The sequence below is a fragment of the Micromys minutus genome, assembly GCF_963924665.1.
Source record: "Micromys minutus genome assembly, chromosome: 9".
Classification (NCBI taxonomy): domain Eukaryota; kingdom Metazoa; phylum Chordata; class Mammalia; order Rodentia; family Muridae; genus Micromys; species Micromys minutus.
The window spans coordinates 44,130,072-44,151,138 of record NC_137978.1 but is presented as its reverse complement, the minus strand read 5'-3'; the positions used below and the strand labels follow the sequence as shown (position 1 = coordinate 44,151,138).

Here is a 21,067-nt window from a genome sequence, read left to right as displayed (position 1 = left end):
TGGGCTGGAAAGTGTGGGTGGGTTTACTGTATTGCCTTCTTTCTCCACACATCTGAAGCTTCGGTTGGGGAAAATCCCTTGGTCCACCTTAAAAAGCAAACAGCTATGTAGTTAGCTGCCCTCCCCCACTCTGAAACCTAAGTCCTGCCCCTGGCAACATCCACAGGCTGAGTATGGACAGACATGAGGAACTCCAGCCCCTTTGACTCCATCCTTTTCACCAAATGCTAGTTGCCCACACTTTTTGGTAGAGGGACCCAAAAGGACCTTATGTTCACGGGTTTCAGTCCCCTGAGAGATATGCTTCAGTTAGCAACTGCAAACAATAGGAAACCCAACTGATCTGCTAGAGGACTCATTCAACCATTACCCATCCACTTACTTTTAATATTTTTTTAAAGATTTAATGTGTATGAGTGTTTTGTCTAAATGTGTGTCTATGCCTGGTTTCCATAGAGAGGCCTTACATCTGCTGGGATTGGATTATCAGGGATTGTGATCCACCATGTGGGTGCTGGAAATCAAAACTGTTCTTCCAGAGGTCCTGAGTTCAATTCCCAGCAACCACATGGTGGCTCACAACCATCTGTAATGAGATCCAATGCCCTCTTCTGGTGTGTCTGAAGACAGCTACAGTGTACTTATACATAATAAATAAATAAATCATTTTAAAACAAGAAAAAGAAAAAGAGAAAATAATAAATGTTGGTTGTTCTATGGAGGAAGAAAGGCATTTTTACACTTCCGGTGGAAATGTCAGCTGGAGTACTCACTGTGGAAATCAATATGGAGGCTCCTTAGGAAACTAAAACAGAAGGCTGAAAAGATGGCTCAGTGGTTAAGAGCACTGACTGCTCATCCAGAGGTTCTGAGTTCAATTCCCAGAAACCACATGGTGGCTCACAATCATCTGTAATGAGATCTGATGCCCTCTTCTGGTGTGTCTGAAGACAGCTACAGTGAACTCACATACATTAAATAAATAAATAAATAAATAAATAAATAAATAAATAAATAAATAAATCTTGTGGGGCTGGAGAGATGGCTCAGGGGTTAAGAGCACTGACTGCTCTCCCAGAGTTCAATTCTCAGCAACCACATGGTGGCTCACAACCATCTGTAATGGGATCCAATTTCTCTTCTGGTATGTCTGGAGACAACTACAGTGTACTCATATAAATAAGTAAATACATAAATAAATAAATATTTAAAATAAATAAATAAATAAATAAATCTTGAAGAAGAAGAAGAAGAAGTTGAGTGCTTGCTGCTCTTCCTGATTACCTGGGTTTGATTCTTAGCATACACATGGCAGCTCAAAACCATCTATATGTATCTCAAGTTCCAGGAAATTAGCTCTTCTGGCCTCTGTGGGTACCAGTATGCACACAGTGCACATGCATATATTCAGGCAAAGCACCTATACACATAAAATTTTAAAAATTATTTTTAAAAACCTAAAAAAAACAAAAGCTAAACTAAACTAAAAATGACCACCATTGTGACCCAGTAATGCTATCCTGGGATTCTAAGTCAGCAGACCTCAGAGACAGCTGAACAGCCATGCCCCCTGATACACAATTGTCAGGTCCTAAAGAGATGGCTACCTTCGGTGCCTGTTAGCACAGCAAAATGCATGCTGGCCTCCAGGTTCTCTCGGCATAGAAAATACCTGTTTTAGAGTCCACACTGGCATCCTGGCTCTCCACACACCCACCCACCGCATCTTAGATTTCTCCAGCTGTGTGCTCTCTTAGCTGTCTTTTGTCTTCCCCTCTTGGTCCTCCTCTCTCTCTCTCTCTCTCTCCACCATGGCCTGGTCCCCTCTGCTGGCCATGTTAGTCTACTACTTTCTCTCCCTGCTCTGGACTTTTTGAGATGCCCCCAGCTGTTCTCTCCCTTAGATCTCAATCAGAACCTTCCCTCAACCACACCTGGGAGCAGTTGCGCCCACACTCTATATACTAATGGTCATTGCTGCTCTTGTCACTGTAGTCAAGGTATGGAGCCATCCTAGCTAGAGGCTCATCAAGAGACAGACAGATGAAGGAAATGTGGTATACACAACCAGTTCGTATTCAGTTATAAAAAGAATGAAGCTGAAACATTTGCAGGAAAACTGATCAAACTGGGGATCACGATGTGAGGTACACTGAGCCAAACGGAGGCAAAGGTTGCATGTTTTCTCTCATTTATCCGGAACTAAATTATTACAAGCTATATAGGACATGACAGGAGGAGAGAGGACCGGATGCGGGAGGGAAGAGAGTAAGACAGAGTTATGGAGGGTGGGGAAGATGGCTCAGCCCTGCAGGTGATGTATAAATCTGAGCTGCTCTCTGAAAGCTGCCAAGCTTGGAACAGAACACTCGGTAGCTAGGTTTGGTGCCTCACACCTATATGTATGACACTGAGGAGGCTTAAAGAGCTTGAGGCCAGCCTTGGCTGCACAGTGAGACCTTGTCTAAAAGCAAACCTGAAAAGAGAACAGGCTATGGAATTCCAGACCAGGGAAACCTTCAAGATGGGGATCTGATAGACATGCAGATTAGTCTGCCTCACAGACTCATTCTGAATCTGAAACCGGTGGTGGGGGAAGCCATCTGTTTTAGCACGCTTTCCAGGTGATTTTGACACATGCCAGAGCACTGGAAAGTATACAAAATGGCAAAACCCACTTATGCTGCCAGAAATGAGAGTAGGGCTGGGGGTGCCAGTCAGTAAGACCCTTCTGAGCATGCTCAAGGCTCTGGGTTTGCCCCAGCAATTGTGTGGGAGGAAGACAAGAAGTAGAAAGTGGTTCTAGGCATGGTGGTTTCTGGGTGGAATCCCACGATTAAGAGGCAGAGGCAGGAGGATCCTGTGAATTTGAAACCAGTTTGTTCTGCAGAATAAGTTCCCGGTCAGCTCAGGGTGAGACCCTGCCTAAAAAAAAGAAAAGAATTATGATCTCAAACACACATTCACACACACACACACGCACACACACCACACATACCACACACACACACATTCACCACACACACACATGTACGCACACATGTTGATTTGGAAACAAAGGGACTGCTATCCAGCAGAGGAAAGTGAGAAAGCACCAGGAAGACCCCCTATGGAGAATCATTATTTGACAGTAGGTGCTGTTTGACTGGTTATTCCGGAGCCTTTACCAAACCACAGATTTAGATTTGTACATTTTTGTTTTTGTCTCTTTCTCTGCTTTCTCCTCTTCCTCCTCTTCCCCCCCTCTTCCTCCCCTTCCCCCTTCTCTTCCTCCCCTTCCCCTTCCTCTTCCTCCCTTTCCTCCCCTTCTTCCTCTTCCTTCCCCTCCTCCTCAGTTTGGTTTGGTTTTCAGTCATGGTCTCATGTATTCCAGGCTGACTTCAAGATCACCGTGTAGCTGAGGAGGAACTCCAGGCATGTCTCCACACTTGTGTTCCGTCAGGCTTTTGGTTGGTTGTTTTGTGTCCCTGTAGGTGATGTACAAAGGAGCATTGGAGAGAATACAAAATCCACTTATGCTGTCACTGTACCTGCCTGACTCTCTACTTCCTCTCTCTCTCTCTCTCTCTCTCTCTCTCTCTCTCTCTCTCTCCTTCCTTTTCCTTTCCTTCTCCTTTTCCCTCCCCGCTCCACTCTCTCTAATTGCTGGTGTAAACTCAAAGCCTTGAGCATACTAGGAAAGATTTTACTACTATGCAGAATTCCAGCCCTGCTCTTGTTGCTAACAGTAATGCAGAAAGAACTGAGAAGCAGGGTGGCAGCCGGGTGGTGGCGTACACCTTTGATCGCAGCACTCAGGAGGTAGAGGCAGGGGGATCTCTGTGAGTTTGAGGCCAACTTGGTCCACAGAGGGAGTTCCAAGCAAGCCAAAGCTACAAAGAGAAACCTTCTCTCAAAAAAAAGGAAGAAAAGAGGAGAGAGACAGAAAGAGACAGAGACAGACAGAGACAGACAGACAGAGATTGACCGGAACCCTGTAAATGGCAGGAAGAGGGATGGCTCCAAGACCATGTACAGCTCTCTCTTCTCTAGCCACAGGTCCTTCGGTCAGCTTTTTCAGCAATTGCCAACAGAATCTGAGGGTCCTTAGCGTAAAGCTTGGTGTCACTGACCTGTCACAACAGAGGCTCAGAGAAGTGACTGAGCTACCCAAAATCCCCTCAAAGTGGCACCAGGGTCCAGGGCTCCTGACTCCCAGGCGAGGCAGCTGCACCCTATCCCCTTGCAGAAGGGCTAGCACTGTAAAGAGGAAAGAGCACCAGTCAGCTGTCTCTTCCCCTTGACTCCTTTGACTTGGGTCTTGGGAGGAGGGCCAAGTCGGCTGTGGAGGATGCTTTTCTTATCCTGCTGCAACTTCCTTTCTGGGAACCGGGAACCTGATTCTGGGCAAAGACAATAAAATTCATCTGAAGGGCTCCTCCTGCCCCCACCCGGATGGGCATCACGTGGCCCCTAGTTAGCAAACCAGGAAAAGTCCCTTGCACACTTAGCCTCGCATACCCATCTGCTCACTCTCCCTGGCACACTTAGGTCCTTTACCCACCTTCTGAATTCACCACACACTCTTGGCACATTCTTTTCAACTTCATCTTCCTTCACCTCTCGCTCTGCCAAAGACCCAGCCTTTCCCTTACTGTCCCATTGGTCACCACAGACCTACCATGTCCCTAGGGCTACTAAAATTCCAGGCGGTGGGCGAAGAGGATGAGAAGGATGAGGAGGAAAGCTTAGACTCTGTGAAGGCCCTGACTGCCAAGCTTCAGCTGCAGACCCGACGGCCCTCATATCTGGAGTGGACTGCCAGAGTCCAGAGCCGGGCCTGGTGCAGAGCCCAGGCTAGACCTGAGTCGGCGGGACCTGGGGCCATCTGTGGCTTTGACTCCATGGATTCTGCGCTTGAGTGGCTCAGACGGGAGTTGGTGAGTCTGGTGGGTTAAACAGACTTGCATGGGGTCTTTGATCCAGTCCTTTTAAAGGCCCAAGAATGTGGGCTTGGGAGGAGAGGAGAACAGACCAGTATCCTCAGTAGTTCCTCAGTGCTTTGCCCTAGGTAGAGCAAAGAACCCAGGAATCCAGTTGTCCGCTCTTTTATTTGCAAAGCTAAATCTGGAGTAGGAGACCGCAGAGCACTAGCTCTCAATCTGAGGGTTTCGACCCTTCTGGGAATCCAACAGCCCTTTCAGATGGGTTGCATATTGGATATCCTGCATATCAGACTATATTATGATTATAATTATGTTGCATTTGTACATTATGTTACAATTACAATTATATTACAATTCATAGCAGTAACAAGATTACGGTTACAAAGTAGCAGCTGTATTAACAGTTCCCAGCATTAGGAAGGTTGAGAACCACTGCCCTAAAGAGAAGAGAAGGCCAAGTAAAAAGTGGAGCTCCACAGTGTTGTCAAAGTGTAATCCGAGGAGGGGAGAGTTGAATGTTAGCTGTCAGCCCAACATGTGCAAACATGGAGATGTCCAGTTCGGCTCAGTTGAGTCATCTCGGTTAATCTGTGATGGCGAAGTCGTGTCTGACATCTACATTTGCATACTAATGGTTCCTTGGCCTGGTTTGAGAACCACCAATCCGGAAAACCATCTGCCAGACCGAGACGGATGAAGTTAGGTGAGAACGAGTTTGTGAGTTGGACTATGCAGAGTCGTCCCAGAAAGGGACCGATGGCTGGTGAGGCTGGAGGCTGGTCTAGCAAACTCATGCCCCCTTTTGGTCACAGCAGGAGATGCGGGCTCAGGACCGGCACCTGGCAGGGCAACTGCTCAGGCTGCGGGCCCAGCTGCACCGACTGAAAGTGGACCAAGTCTGTCACCTGCACCAGGAGCTTCTGGATGAGGCTGAGCTGGAGCTGGAGTTGGAGTCTGGGTCTGGCTTGGCTCTGGCCCCACCGCTGCGGCATCTGGGACTCACACGCATGAATATCAGTGCCAGACGCTTCACCCTGTGCTGACAGCACTTGTATGCATGCCTCTTGCAGTATCTGGGGAGGAGGAAGGAAGAGGGACCCCAGAGGCTCTGGCACCTGCTGGGAAGGGTGGGCACAGTTAGGTTTCTGAAGGCTGGATTCATAGAGCACAAAGCTCCAGGATGAGGGTGAAGAGAGGGAACTTGGGGCCCATATTTCTTAATAAAAGAGCATTGAATCCCATGAAGGTGTCTGTAGACTGTCAGGGAGCCTGAATGTTGTTGTTGTATGTCCACCCTGTGTCACTGGGAATCACAACGGGAGATAAAAAGTGGCACTGGGTCTCCAAAACAGCTCCTGATCTATTTCTTCTCTACCTTTATCAAAACCAAAAGTGGGACAAAACAACAACATTTAAAATGAAGATTTATTGTGGTTTTTGATACTGTGTGAGTGTGCCCAGAGAGGCTAGAAGAGGTTATTGATTAGCTGGAGCTGGAGTTATGGGCTGTAACGGTTGTAAGCTGCCTGTTGTGGATGCTGGCAGCTGAACTCAGGTCCTCTGTAAGAGCAGCAAGTGCTTTTTTGACTACTGAGCCATCTCTCCAGCCCTTAATTACTTATTTTATGTACATGAGTACACTGTAGCTGTCTTCAGACACACCATTAGAGGGCATTGGATCCCATTACAGATGGTTGTGAGCCACCATATGTTTGCTGGGAATTGAACTCAAGACCTTTGGAAGAGCAGTCAGAGCTCTTAACTGCTGAGCCATCTCTCCAGCCCCTGTCTTTTTTTTTTTTCTTTCTTTCTTTTCCCCCAATACAAGGTCTTGATATGTAGCTCCGACTATCCTGAATCCACTCTGTAGACCATACTGGCCTTGAACTCAGAGATTCACCTGCCCCACCCCGCCCCCACCCAACTCCCACCCCTCCCCCACCCCACCCCCACCTCTGCAGTGCTGGAATTACAGGTGTGCACCACTCTGCCCGGCTTCCCCTATTTATGTCTATTAGACCGTAGGACAATCAGGCCACTGTGAAGCCTTGTCTTTAATCCTAGCATCCAAGAAGCAGAGACAGGCAGATCTCTATGAGCTTGAGGCCAGCCTGATCTACAGAGTGTGTTCCAGGACAGCCGGGGGCTACCTAGAAAGAGACCCTGTCTCCAAAAATCCAAAACTAAGCAAGCAAGCAAGCAAACAAACAAACAAAAGACAAGCAAGTTGCTAATTCTTGCTACACAGGCAGTTAGATATGCCTCATCCTATCGCACAGCCAATAAATTCAAGCGGTGCTTCTTAGACCCCAGGCATGCGCTGAAGCTGAGCTGAGCCGTAAAATGGTAAGGTTTGTAAGTGAGGGCAGCTGGCTCTGCACCAGGTCTGGAGACAACCGCTGGCTCTGTCACTCTAAGGGTTCAGTTGGGGTTTTTTGTTTTGTTTTGTTTTGTTTGCTTTTTTTTTTTTTTTTTTTTTTCTGTGTGTCTCTCAGCCTTTGTTTCTGTGTTTCTCTTTGTCTGACTTTCCAACTCAGGCTTCCTCTCCTTCCCCCACCCCCATTTCCTGTCCCCCCTTCCCTCTGCAGCTGAGGTGCACGCAGCTTCAGCTCCTACCTCACAAACCCCAACAATGCTCTGTGGGCTCCCCTCCCCCACCAGCTCACTCAGCATAGCTCAGGAGGTGACATTTACACTTTCCTTCCAGTGAGGTCAGGACCCATTCTTGGCCCTGATAGGGGGCCGTTTGGGGTTTCTCAAACGGAGAAACCCCAAACGGCCTGGCCCTCTGCTTGTGATGGACACAAGTCTCACTTTTGCCTGCTGGCCGCTTGTTGCAAAGTTCTTAAACTCCTGTTGATGTCAGAACGTCCCCTGCCTGCCAGAGATACATGTGCAGCAGTATGCTTGCTCTGTCCAACCCGAAGCAAAACGTGGTTCTGGTTATGTGCTCCTTTAGGGGTGTGGCCTTGCCTCTACTTGAATTAACAACTTTAGCTGTGCTGTCCTGTCCCTTGCCTGTTATTCTATTCATCTATCTATCTATCTATCTATCTATCTATCTATCTATCTATGAATGTTATTCTATTCATCTGTCTATCTATCTATCTATCTATCTATTTATCTATGAATGTTATTCTATTCATCTGTCTATCTATGAATATGTTATTCTATTCATCTATCTGTTTATCTATCTGTCTGTCTATCTATATATGAATATGCATATGTATCTAACAATCTACTATCTATTGAGACAGGGTCTCTTTATGTAGCCCTGGCTGTTCTAGAACTCACTGTGTAGGCTAGTCTGGCCTGAAACTCGCAGCAATCAGCCAGCGTCTGCCTCCGGAATGCTGGGATTGAGGCTGTGCACCACCATGCCCCCAGCCTGTCACTATAGCCTTAAGGCATGACGTTTTCTTGTCTTCCTCCTGAAACAGGCCTGCGCTGGGACTTTAACCCACCTACTGTCCTGTGCCTCAAGATGACACGGACGCTGCTCTGCCAGTGAACGTGACCGCCGTTTTTACTAGTACATGCAACCTTGTCACCAATGGTTTAACAGAGATACTGTCCAGGCTTCAACTCTGAACAAGAGATCCCTTTTGCTGTCAGGCTCAATTAAAGGCCACCCAGTTCCTGCATCGCGTGACTACAGTTGACTATAGCACCATTTCCTTTCCCTGCAAACTGAACTTGTAGCTGCTGTCCTCTGCTCATGGGGGTAAAGGTTCCCTTTGGGTCTCTTAACCAGGGATACCTTGGGTGGAGGCAGGAGGATCGCTCCATCAAACATCCTTTCCTGCCATGTATAGTGACCCAATTCTTTAATCCTAGTACTGGGGAGGAAGAGGCAGGTGAATCTCTGTGAGTTCAAAGCAACACTGGTCTGGTCTACATAGCAAGTTCCAGAACAGTCAGGGTTCCAGGAACAACCTCTCACTGGTGTTTGCCAATGATGATGATGATGATGATGATGATGGTGACGATTGGTTTCTTTGAGACCAGAACTTAAGGGGTTCAGGCTGGTCTGGAACTATGTATGTAGTCACTTCTGTCTCCACTTCCAGAATGCTGGGATTATTATAGACCTGTGCCGTCACACGTGGCCTTCCCTAAGTGCCTCCCTCAGTATGAGCAGAAGCCGGTCTAGAGATGTCTGGGACCCAAGAGCCTGAGGGGGTCTGGGTCTATGGCAGCAGGAAGCCTGGGGTGCTGGAGGCTTGTGGTTGGGTTGCTGGGGCTGGGTTGGCTGCAGAGCCCTCAGAAGGAGACAGGAAGTCAGGGTGGAACGTGGGCGCGAGGCGACAGGTGGTGACTACGACGGCGAGGAGAGCTGAAACCGGGTCTGGGCAGCCAAGCCAGGCCAGGGGCATCATGTGAATAGGCCAGAAGGCTCCCAGGCTGGGCAGGTAAGAGGTACTGGGAATAACAGTCGGGAGGGGTCTACGGTGGGAGCGAGACAGCGGAAGACTGATGTGTGGAGGGCCAGGCTTCCTAGGTGTACATTAGCCTTTCAGAAATGCCTTCCTGGAGGTTGGCTGGGTTGGTGGCTCTTGCCTCTGCCGTCTGCTGCCAATCATTCCCCACCTCATGAAGAGCACACTCCTTGAAGATCCAGCACACGATGTCAAGTATCAAGAAGGCCATCAGCAGTCACCAGTCCAGTTCCTCATCCTAGGATGAGGTTTCTGAGGTCCAAAGGTGGCCATGACCCTGCCTAACCTATGCCTCCTCACGATGGTCAGTGGCAAAGCAGGGCCTTTCGAGAGAGCAATGGCTTGAACTGGGTTCCTCCTACGCCTGTGACAGGCAGGGTGATGAGATGGACAGTCTTGAGGGCAGGACCCCAAGAATCAGTCCCCTCCCTGGTCCCTGAGGCAGACGTGAGTAGCGAAAACTCACGAGAGAGTAAGCCACGGGATCCATGAGGATTGACGGGAACCTTAGGGACCAGCATCCTAAAAGGCAGAGGAGTCACCAGGGAAGCAGATAGGTATGTGCGGGACGCTTACCTGGAATGGATGTGTGTTCCCTGGGGAAGGTGGTGGTGAATTAGATGGGAGAAGGGAAGAGGAAAGACTATTTTTATCTCAGACAGGGTATAGCTGGTGCAGGGCAAGAACTTCTGAACTTCCCTCTGGACAGTCACTGTTCCTGTCCTGCCAAGTGTCAGAACAGGATGTCCTTGCCTTCGCCCTTGGCCCCATCCTGTCTTAACCCAGCTGTATTTATGTGTATTTGTTAGCTTGGCCTTCATAATTCTTGCTTTAGATCCTAAAGGGTAGAGGCCCAGAATCTTGTCACCAGCCAGCTCCCTCCCATTCTCTCAGAATCTGACTCTAGTCTCTGGGGGTCAGGCTCTACCTCTGCTGACTGTCCAGGTTTCCCTTGCCTCGCTGGAGATGTTCATGTAACAGATTTTCCATCTTGTCAGCATAAGACAGCCTCTTCCAAGACCTCTCGCCTCCTTCGCAGGAGCAGGAAACACACTGGCTCTTCCTGTGTCTCGTCTGTCCTTGAACAGCAGTACCCTAGGTTGGCCCTGTGCTGAATCCAACTGGTCCCTTGTTCTTGGAACTTAGGATGGTGGCTCTTCTCAAAAAAGCCCAGCGGACAAAGGCAGAGAATGGGTTGAGACCAGATGGGGGGGAGGGGAAAGGGAGACGTTTCCTTCAAGGGAATACAGAAGCTTCCTGAACAAGGCAATGCTCAGAGGGCTCTTTCTGGAAGGTGCTTGGAACAAAAAGCTCAGATCCCTAGCCCCTGGTGCCGCCCTCTGGGACCATAGAGGCTGAGATCTCAGAAAAAAGTCAAAGATACAAGAGCCCAGGGGTGTAGTATAGTGTAAACACACACACACACACACACACACTTTTCGGCATCAGAGAGGCCCAGGAACAGTTCCAGGCTGGTCGTTTGCCTGCGTGAGCAGTTTGTCCACTCCACATTTCAGTCTGTTTATAAAGACACAGTAACAAAGCCCTTGCTTCCAAAGCGCCTGGCAAAATCAAAGAGATAATGATGACAATGTGCCCTGGGTAGTGCTGACACACAGTAGGTGCTTAAGGGAAGCTAAGTGCCCTGGGTAGTATTGGCACACAGTAGGTGCTTAAGGGAAGCTAGGCACTTCCTCTCCCTCAATAGTTGGTTAACACCCAAAATTACACATATTCAGGGCCTTGGTGTGACAGAGAAACACCCAACCCCTCACGCTTGTGGTACGGTTTTGCAAATGAGCTTGTTTCCTGTATATAGTTGGGTGTGAAACTCCCAGGAAGGCCAGATTCTGACCCGAGAGAAGGGATCTATCATAGGACCTGGATTCTCAGCCAGGCTCCATTCCGTATCGTCTGGCACTCAGAACGCTGCTTCTTGAAGGATTGTTCCTCACAGAGCACAGTGGTGGAGTCCTTACCCATCACTCTGGAGAGGGAGACAGGGTGAGAAGTATGAGGCCAGCCTGGGCTTCATAGCCAGATGTTGTCTGAAGAAAAAAAAAAGGAAAAAGTGGGGGTGTGGGTTGTGTTTTTAATAGCGCTTTTGCGTTGGTGGTGATTTTGTTGTTTTTATTTTGCTGCTACAAAATTAGCCCATGGTTGGCTTTGTTTTGTTTTTAAATCCAAACAGCACAGAGGCTTTAAAAGATTCCAGAAAGTGAGCCTCTTTCATCCCTTTTCTGGGATGTGTCCCTGGGAGCCTCTGGACAGAGATTGGACAGAGTGCTGATGAGAGGTGGGAGGTCAAAGCCCAGCCTCTGCACGGGCCGACCAAGGCTTCAGGCAAATTGCTTTGCCCAGCTCCGGGCTCCGTTTTGTATCTGTGAGGCTGGTAATGACATTTACTTCACAGGACTACCATGAGAGTTACATGGAATCTTGCAAACTCTATGAAATAGTGATTGTAGAGAAACCTGGGCCTGTAGATACCTTCGAATGTGGGTTAACTACGGGCCGCAGGGTGTGTTTAGCTCGATGCATCTTGGAATCTCCCCTCTCCATACTCGGGGGCTTGGTGAACGGGTAATGGCGGAGATTTTCATGTTAGTTCCTGGAAAGTGTGACTGTGAGACTGCGCGGTAGTGAGCTACAGACAGGCCTAAGCAGATAGCAGGCCTTACACCCTTGAGTAAAGATGAAGCGACCCACTGAGGGTCACCTTCTCCTCTCAGTCACAGAAGGCAGGCTAAGAACTGTTCCCAGCCAGCTGATCTCTGTCAGCCTACCCTAGACCGGAAGACTGGAGGGGCTCACTTCATTTTTGTCAATAGATCGGCCAATTTAGAAAATTGCAGTATGACCAAGGGTGGTGCCACACATAGGCAGAGGCAAGCAGATCTCTATGAGTTCGAGGCCAGCCTGGTCTACAGAGCTAGTTCCAAGCCAGCAAGGGTTCCCACAGAGAAAACCTGTCTCAAAAACCAAGGGGAAAAAAAGGATAAAAGAAAATAAAAACAATTGCATTTTGGGATGAGAGGTGTGCAGGAGTGAGAAAACTGTTCAGTCATTACGATGCTTGCCACACAAGTATAAGAATGTAAGTTTGACCCCCAGGACAGAACTCATGTGCAAAAGCTACGGGCAGTAGAACATGGCTGCAAAACCAGGGCTTGGGAAGCAGAGGCTCTTTAACCAGCTAGTCCATGGGAATGAGTAGGCTCCAGACTCAGCGAGAGACCCTGTCTCAAACACGCTGGGAGGAAAACAATATGGGAGGAAAACAATTGCAGAAGACATCTCAATTCTCTCCACACACACACACACACACACACACACACACACACACACTCACACGGGGGGGGGGTAGGGAGGGAGGGGGGAGAGAGGGTTTGAAATTGCTGTCTATAGACAGAAGTCTTAGGTCCAACTCTTTCTCTTTCTCATGGGGCAGTGTCTCACAACCTGTGATCTATACGATCCTGACTGCAGCTTTGGAGACCAATGGGTGAGCATGTTCAAATGCTGATCTTATGTTCTAATGTGCGCTAACACGGAACGACCACGTTATGGCTAGGGACACTGATTTTCCATTTATGGTAGTGAAGTTTCTATTTCAGGTAAATGTACTAAAGAGGAAAAAGAGAAGCCGGGAAGTGGTGGCACACGCCTCTAATTCCAGCACTCAGGAGGCAGAGGCAGGCTGATCTGAGTTTGAGGCCAGCCTGGTCTACAGAGCTCAAGTGGAAGTGACCAAAATCATGAGGAAGAATGAAAATGACAGGCAGTTTCAACCCAGAAAATGTAAAATGAAACACATGTTTGTCTCAAGTGATAATTATTCTCATCTATTTAGTCCTTAGTGTGACAGGGTCTGATGGCCCAGGCCTGCTACCCCAATGTTTAAGAGACAGAGGCAGGAGAGTTGAAAGCTACAAGGCCAGCTTTGGCAACTTAGTGAGTCAGTCTTCCCCTACGACCCTACAGAAGCAGTCGCTATGCATCAAGTGCTGTGTGAAGCCTTTTACTTTGCAGGGTCGTCCGTGTGTCATGTGTCATGTTTATAATGTCCAAGGTTCGGGTCCCGTTTTCACTCTCATTTTCCAGATACAGGAATTAAGAAGGGGTCTGAGGGTTCAGAAAATGAAGTTGTGTTTGGCGGCTCAAACTTACAGTCCCAGGACTTACAACAGGAGGATGGTTAGAGTCTGAAGTCAGTTTGGCCTCCATAGCAAGATTGTATCTCAAAGAAATTGTGTGTGTTTGTTCATGTGCTTGTGTTTATATGTGCGAGTTTACGTGTTTATATGTGTGTGTCTGTGGGGTGGTACGTGTGTATGTGTGTGTATGGGTTTGTGTCTGTGTGTGTGACTGTGTGTGTGTGTCAGTGTGTCTGTGAGTTGGTGGTGGGGTAAAATGACTCAGTGGGTAAAGTTCTTACTGCAAAGCCTGACAACCTGAATTGGATCCCTAGTATCCATGTAGAGAAGGGAGGGGACTGATCGCACCGGTTGTCCCCTGACTTCCACACTAAAACCATTGGGTGCAAGCCCACACACATATACACACAAAAATAAATAAGTGTAATGCATTATTTTAAAATTCCAGTGTGTGGAGAGCAAGGCCTGTAATCTGCTAAAGACCTTTTGTCAGTGTCTGAGAGATGGTGGAATCAGATCTGGGTCACTATGGCATGGACACAGTGAACGGGTCCTCAGTCACACTTAGACTTCGTAAGGTTCCCACATCTAGAAATTCCCATAATGCAAAGTGGACCCAGAGGGTGATGGAGAGATGGCTCATCGGTTAAGAACACTGGCTGTTCTTCCAGAGGTCCTGAGTTCTATTCCCAGCAACCACATGGTGGCTCACAACCATCTGTAATGGGATCTGATGCCCTTTTCTGTTGTGTCTGAAGACAGTGGCCATAAATTCATACATAAATAAATAAATATTTAAAAAACTTTTTTTCAAAGTGGACTCAGAGTGACCCAGGGCAGGGAACAGTATTATGATGCTGAATACAATAACCACAGTATGTCCCTTACTGATGACAGTGATAACCAACCTGAAGCAGTTCTGTATTTAAGCCAGTCCTGGTTTGAGAGAGTAAAGCCATTTTTTAGCTAAGGGTGTAGCTCAGTGGAAGAGTGTGCACTTAGTATGTGTAAGGCCTTGGGCACAGGATAGTAATATCAGCTGTCGGGGAAGGTCGGGCATGAGGCTCCCGGAGCAACTAAGTGAGATCCTGCTTCAAACAAAGGGAAAATGAAAGGTATTGGGATGGGTGGAGTAGAGGCACAACCCACCTTTAATCCCGTACCTCAGCAGCAGGGTGGTAGATTTCTGTGAGTCTGAGGGCAGGATAGTTTACTTACCAATCCCTAAGCCAGCACACATGGCTGATTTACCAGCTAACAATTCTTTATGCCTACCAGCCTACTGTTTGGGTATTGTGATGAGGGTTATGTGGCTGTTCCCTTCATGGAAAGTATGAAACTTTAACAATATTCAAATATTGGCTGCTAAAGAAAAGTCAAGAAACTGCTTTAAGTGAAGCCTAGTAGCTTGCACTTCAAAATGGCCAAGCACATGTCAGGGGTCTACAGGCCTTTCTATATTCTTTTGTTTGTTTGTTTGTGCTTTTGTTTTCTACTTTAATTTTTTTAATTAATTTTAATTTATATGATTACACTTTGGCTGTCTTCAGACACACCAGAAGAGGGCATCAGATCCCATTACAGGTGGTTGTGAGCCACCATGTGGTTGCTGGGAATTGAACTCAGGACCTTTGGAAGAGCAGTCAGGGCTCTTAACCCCTGAGCCATCTTTCTAGCCGCAGAATGGCCTTTCTGTATTCTTTGTTTGTTTGTGGTTTTGTTCTTGACTTTTGAGACAGGGTTTTTCTGTGTAGCTCTTGCTGTCCTGGAACTCACTTTTGTAAACCAGGCTGGCCTCGAACTCAGAGATCTGCCTGCCTCTGCCTCCAGAGAACTGGAATCAAAGACATCCATCACCCCTGCCTGGCCTGCCTATATTCTATGTAATGCAGTCAGTAGTCTATGATTCTCAGGCCTGAAGCCCAATACACATTCCAGACAAAATTCATAAATCAGGAGGTTTGCCGTTGGAGCCGTAAAAATGGCAGTGAAGCTGGTAACCGTGACCAAGTCAGTCATTCTAATGTGTTCCACAGTTCTGGGATCAGAAAATATAATCCAGGGACCCTCAAGCCAGCTCTTGCAGCCAAGCCTGCCAGCTGAGTTCTATTCATGGAACCCGCACAGTGGAAGAAGAAAACCAACTTTGTCCCCTGACTTCCACAAGCATGCAGCGGCATGCACACATGTGTGGAACGATGCGCGTGCACACGCAACAAATTTTTATTTATTATGATTCTAGTATTTTCATTACTATTATCTGAGACAGGTTGTCACTATATAGCCCCGGCTGGCCTGGAACTCTTTATGTAGACTGGCTTTGAACAGAGAGAGACCCACTGTCCTCTGTCTTCTGAACACTGGAAAGAAAGGCCTGGTGATAATCCAAGCTAAAGTCAGGGGTCAGGGCACCCTTGCTTCAGGATCTTTTGTTGTATGTTATAGATCACATGAACAAGGCTAATGTATCTGCTGACCAGGTGGCATTGTACTCAAGAACAACCAATAAGTTAGAAACCGATCGATAGCTCTGACTCTACTCTCCGAGTTAGAAACACTGGGGGTGGGGTAGCCCTTTTGTAATGGGCAAACAGTATCTAGTGGACCAGACACTGCTTTGAGTTTGACCAAGGGCATTGCAAGTTCCAACCAAGGGTGATTTAGAATCCATATCACTCTCATTACTGAGCAAGGGGTGGAAGAAGAGAAGGCTCTCTATTCATACCAAAATATGAATAAGATCAGTCTGGCACTCGTGATTCTAAGAGCCCTGAAGGACTGTCTTTTTTTTTTTTTTTTTTTAATTTCAAACAATGAGAAGTTTATGGTGTTTTAATGTTTATCTATCTACTTTTAATTTTTCTTTATTTTATAGACTAGATTTGTCTGTGTAACACATGCATTCAGTGGCCATTGGATCTCCTGGGCCTGGGGTTACAGATGGTTATGAGCCACCATGTGCATGCTGAGAAAGGAACTCTGATCCTCTGAGAGAGCAGCCAGTACTTTTGATGAATGACCCACCACGCCAGACTGATCTTTGATATCTTTATATTGACCCTGTTCCTAACCTGTTTGGACTACATCTGGCTACCCAGCGATCTTTGTTTTAAACTACAGCCAGAGAGGTGGGACTCACATTGCGTACATAAAGAAGCACCTGACAAGTTAGAGACACGAATGGATTGCACACCACCCATTTTGTTACGAGGGGACTTGAGATAGCACATGATTTCACACAAAGTAAGCGAGATACTGAATCGTGTACAGAGTCCTGCATTCTCTGGTCAGGTGACTGTAGATCTAAATGCATTCCAAGTAGAGGGAGAATTTCTCCGTGAGAGAAGCGTACTTTGTTGATAGTACAGGTGGTGTGGAATCTTCACTTCCAGTTCTGTGTCCTTGTCTAGCTTCCTTCCATTTCTCATGACCCAACTGTTCGGGTGGGAACAGATGCCTGCAGGGGCGAACAGCAGAAGAAAAGACTTGGATAAAAGATGGAGGTTTCTGAGTTCTTATTTGGTTTTGGTTGTTTTTGTTTTTTGCTTGTTTGTTTATAAACTTACACAGATAGGTCACTTGAGTGCTGGGATAAAGATGAGCCATGACAGCCAGCTGTGATTTGATTTTGCCCTTGGCAAAAACCAGCCGTGTGTTGTTAGGAAGATCATGGAGCCTCGCTGATCTCACACATCTTCTGTTCTTATTACTTATTTATTGACTGGTGCATACGGTTTTTAATTATGTGTGTGTATGTGCATGTATGTGTACATGAGTCTAGGTGTCTGTCGTAGGAGGCAGAAGAGGGCACAGTGGTAGAGTTGGGAGACAACTTGTTGATATTTGGGAAGTGAATTTGGGTCTTCTGCAAAAGCAATATGAGTTCCTAATGAGCCATCTCTCCAGCCCTCTGTATGTCTGTCCATTGTGTGCACATATGTATGCAGATGCTTCTGAGTGTATATGGCTGTAGAGGCCAGAGGTCAGGTGCCTTGTTTTTTTCTTCCCTTTTATTGAAGTAGGATCACACCATGTAGCTCTGGCTGACCTGAAACTCTTACTATAGGAAACTGTTGCACTAAGTATTAAAAAATAAAAAATCGGTTTATCTACCAGCCCTAAGGTCTCACTCCTCAGGCCCGACTCCTCAGGCACTTCTGGAACCCGGTCTGAGCAGCCACCATGGCCGCAACTCCCTTCCCCTTGGCAGTTTACTACCGCCTGTTCTTGGCCTCTGTCCCGGGGTGTTTCTGTACCCCCAAATCCCACAAACACAACTCTACAGCCCGATAGCTTTTCATACAGATTTATATATTCAACTCTCAATCCACAAACCCTCTACACAACAAGATTGCATCAAATAAACAAAGATACAAACTGCCCTTCTATATGAGGTATTAGACCTGTAAAATCGTTAATGTTCATAGCTTTTTAACACCAATCAATCCCACCTGGGTCTAGCTGGTCTTTGGAAAAGCTCCATGTTGCCAAAATCTCTCCCCTCTGTTGTCTGACCTCCTCTGACCTCCAGAGACCAGAGAGCCCTCTCTACTTCCCTCGCCCCACCCAGTCACTGGCTTTCCTTTATTTTACTAATTAAAATGGGAAGGTTCAGTTTGGAGTCATGTGACTAGGCCCCCTTTCTTGGGGAAGTGGAATTAACATTAAAATACTAACAGCTTCAGGACTATCTACAAATGAGACCAGGCAGCTGGCCTCAAATTCACAGAGCTCCTCCTGCCTCTGTTTCCTGAGTACTGGGATTAAAGACAAGCATCCCCCATACCCAGAAAAAAATGTCATTCTTAGGGAGCTGTCCATTTAGTGTTTCTAGGTAGGATCTCTTCATATGTGGCTCTTTGGTTATTTTGGCTGAATGGTGATCTTCCAAATTACACCATCACGCTAGGCCTTCCGGATGGGAGCTGAGGTCAGAACTCAGCTCCTCATGTTCTGTGACAGTTTCCTGGCTGAGGTATCACCTCAGCCACAGTCTGCTCTTAAAAATCTGTGTGCATGTGAGTAATGTGGGTATGCTTATGCCATAGTGTATATGTGGAGTCCAGAGGACAAATTATAGGCATTAGGTCTCTCTCGATGATACCATGGAGGTCCCAGAGATCAAGATCAGATCCTTGGTTTGGTAGCAAGCCAGATTACCTGCTGAGCTATTTCACTGGCTGGCCTTAAAATCACTGCTATTGGACTGGAGAGATGGTTCAGTGGTTAAGAACACTGCCGGCTCTTCCAAAGGTCCTGAGTTCAATTCCCAGCAACCACATGGTGGCTCATAACTATCTATAATTGGTTTCAAATACCCTCTTCTGGTGTGTATGAAGACAGCTATAGTGCACTCATATAAATAAAATAAATAGATCTTCAAAAATAAAGATTTCCTCTTAAAAAAAGAAATTACTGCTATCTTCCTGCCTCAGCCTCTTTAGTTTAAAGGTGTGGAACAACACTCTTGGTTTCTTTTCCTTTCATTTTAGATAGCCTTTTTAGCCAATGCTGCCTCAAAGTAATGGATGCTAAAATTACAGATTTATGCCACCATGACCTGATGCATGATTATTATTACTTCTTTTTAAAAAGCAATTTATTTATTTTTGATTTTTAAAGATTTATTTATTTTGTTTATATAAGTATACTATAGTTGTCTTCAGACACACCAGAAGAGGGCATCAGATCCCATTACAGATGATTGTGAGCCACCATGTGGTTTCTGGAAACTGAACTCAGGACCTCTGGAAGAGCAGTCAGTGCTCTTAACCACTGAGTCACCTCTCCAGCCCCAATTTATTCATTATCTATCTATCTATCCATTCATCCATCATATCTATCTGTCTGTCTATCTATCTGTCTGTCTGTCTATCTCTCTATCCATCATATCTATCTGTCTGTCTGCCTATCTATCTATCTATCTATCTATCTATCTATCTATCTATCTATCATCTATCTATCTATCTATCTATCTATCTATCTTTTTCTATCTGTTCATTTATGTGTATTTCACCTGTGCATGCGTACACAAGGTGCCCCAGCATGCATATGGAGGTCAGAGGATGGTTTTGTGAGGATTGGTTCTCTCCTCCCACCATGTGGGCCTCACAGATTGAACCCGGTTCTCAGGTTTTGCAGCAAGCACCTTTACCTGCTGCACTATTAAGCAGTCCCCTTCTCTGTCTTTAAAATGAAGCTGGTGATTAACATGAGTTCCTCTAAAATTATACCCGAGGAGGGTGGATCCCGTGGAATTGAAGTTACAGATGATTGTGAACCATTATGTAGGTATCAAATATGTGGGAATCAAATCCCTGTCTCCTGGAAAAGCATACAGTGCCCTTAGCCACTGAGCTATCTCCCCACCTCTCCCGAGTTTTAAATATTTATCTTACTTTTAATTACTTGTATGTGGGGGAAGGGTGCTATGTATGCAAGTGCAGAGGGCCGTGGAAGCCAGAGATATGAGGCCTTTCTGGAGCTTGAGCTATGGGCAGCTGTGAGATGCCCATTGTGGGTGCTGGGAGCCAGACTCTCTGGTTCTGTGCAAAGACCCACCATACTTTTCAAGCATTGAACTATCACTCTTGCCTCAGATAGGTTTCATGCAGTAGCACAGGCTAGCCTCAAACTCTTGATCTTTCTATCTCAGAAACCCACCCTGCAACCTGTGCCATCAGGCCTTAAACTACCGCCTTCTTCCTCTTCCTCTGGTCTTTTTAAGTTTTTTAAGTTTTCTGTGTGTGCTTGAGCCCATGGTAGGGGCAAAAGATGGGCTATCAGATCCCTTGGAACTGGACTTAGATGGTTGTAAGCCAAAATGTGGTTTCTGGAACTCAAACCCAGGTCCTCTGAATGAGCAGCAAGGGGTTCCTAACCAAAGGGCCTTCCTTCTCTCCAGCTCCTGCATCACCCTCCTTAACCCCAAACTTATTTTTGGCTTTTTTCTCTTTTCTTTTTTCTTTGAGATACAGTGTATGTCTCATTATGTAGCCTTGGCTGGCCTGGAACTCACTATGTAAACCAGGTTAACCTCGACCTAGTAGAAATCTAGAAATCGGCCTGCATCTGCTTCCCAGGGCTGAGAGCTCTGTTTAAAGGCCTGAATCATCAAACCCAGTCTCTCTTGCCTTTTCCCAAAGCCTCCAAAATGTCAAGCCTAAGGGTACAGACCCTCTGCTGAGGTACTGAGGTACTGCCCGTACAGCTTAACCAACCTGTGTTCTCCTTGGGACCATGTAAATCACAAACAGGATGCGTACTCACTCTGTACTCTTCTGGGAGTTCCTACTGCTGCCAGCCACTGCTGGCCACGAGATAACAGCTGAGAAGACAGCATCTGGAGCCATGATGAGGCGACTTCTGGCCTCCCAACCATAGGAGGGTGAATGTGTTTGTGTACTCATTTCTTGAGTCTTCCCAAGGTCCCTAGTTTTTGAGGCAAGGGCTCTTGTTTTTGTTGTTGTTGTTGATATTTATTTATTTAATGTATATGAGTACACTGTCACTTTCTTCAGACACATCAGAAGAGGGCGTCAGATCC

The 21,067-nt window shown here is 46.7% G+C and overlaps 1 protein-coding gene across 1 annotated transcript; it reads left to right on the top strand.

The window, feature by feature from the left end:
• Window positions 1-4,661: 4,661 nt before the first annotated feature.
• Window positions 4,662-5,968, top strand: FAM167B (family with sequence similarity 167 member B; the record flags this gene model as incomplete). The annotated part of the gene is made up of 2 exons (XM_080921130.1): window positions 4,662-4,919; window positions 5,738-5,968. 2 exons carry the CDS (start codon window positions 4,662-4,664, stop codon window positions 5,966-5,968), a joined length of 489 nt encoding a protein of 162 aa, XP_080777256.1.
• Window positions 5,969-21,067: the final 15,099 nt, after the last annotated feature.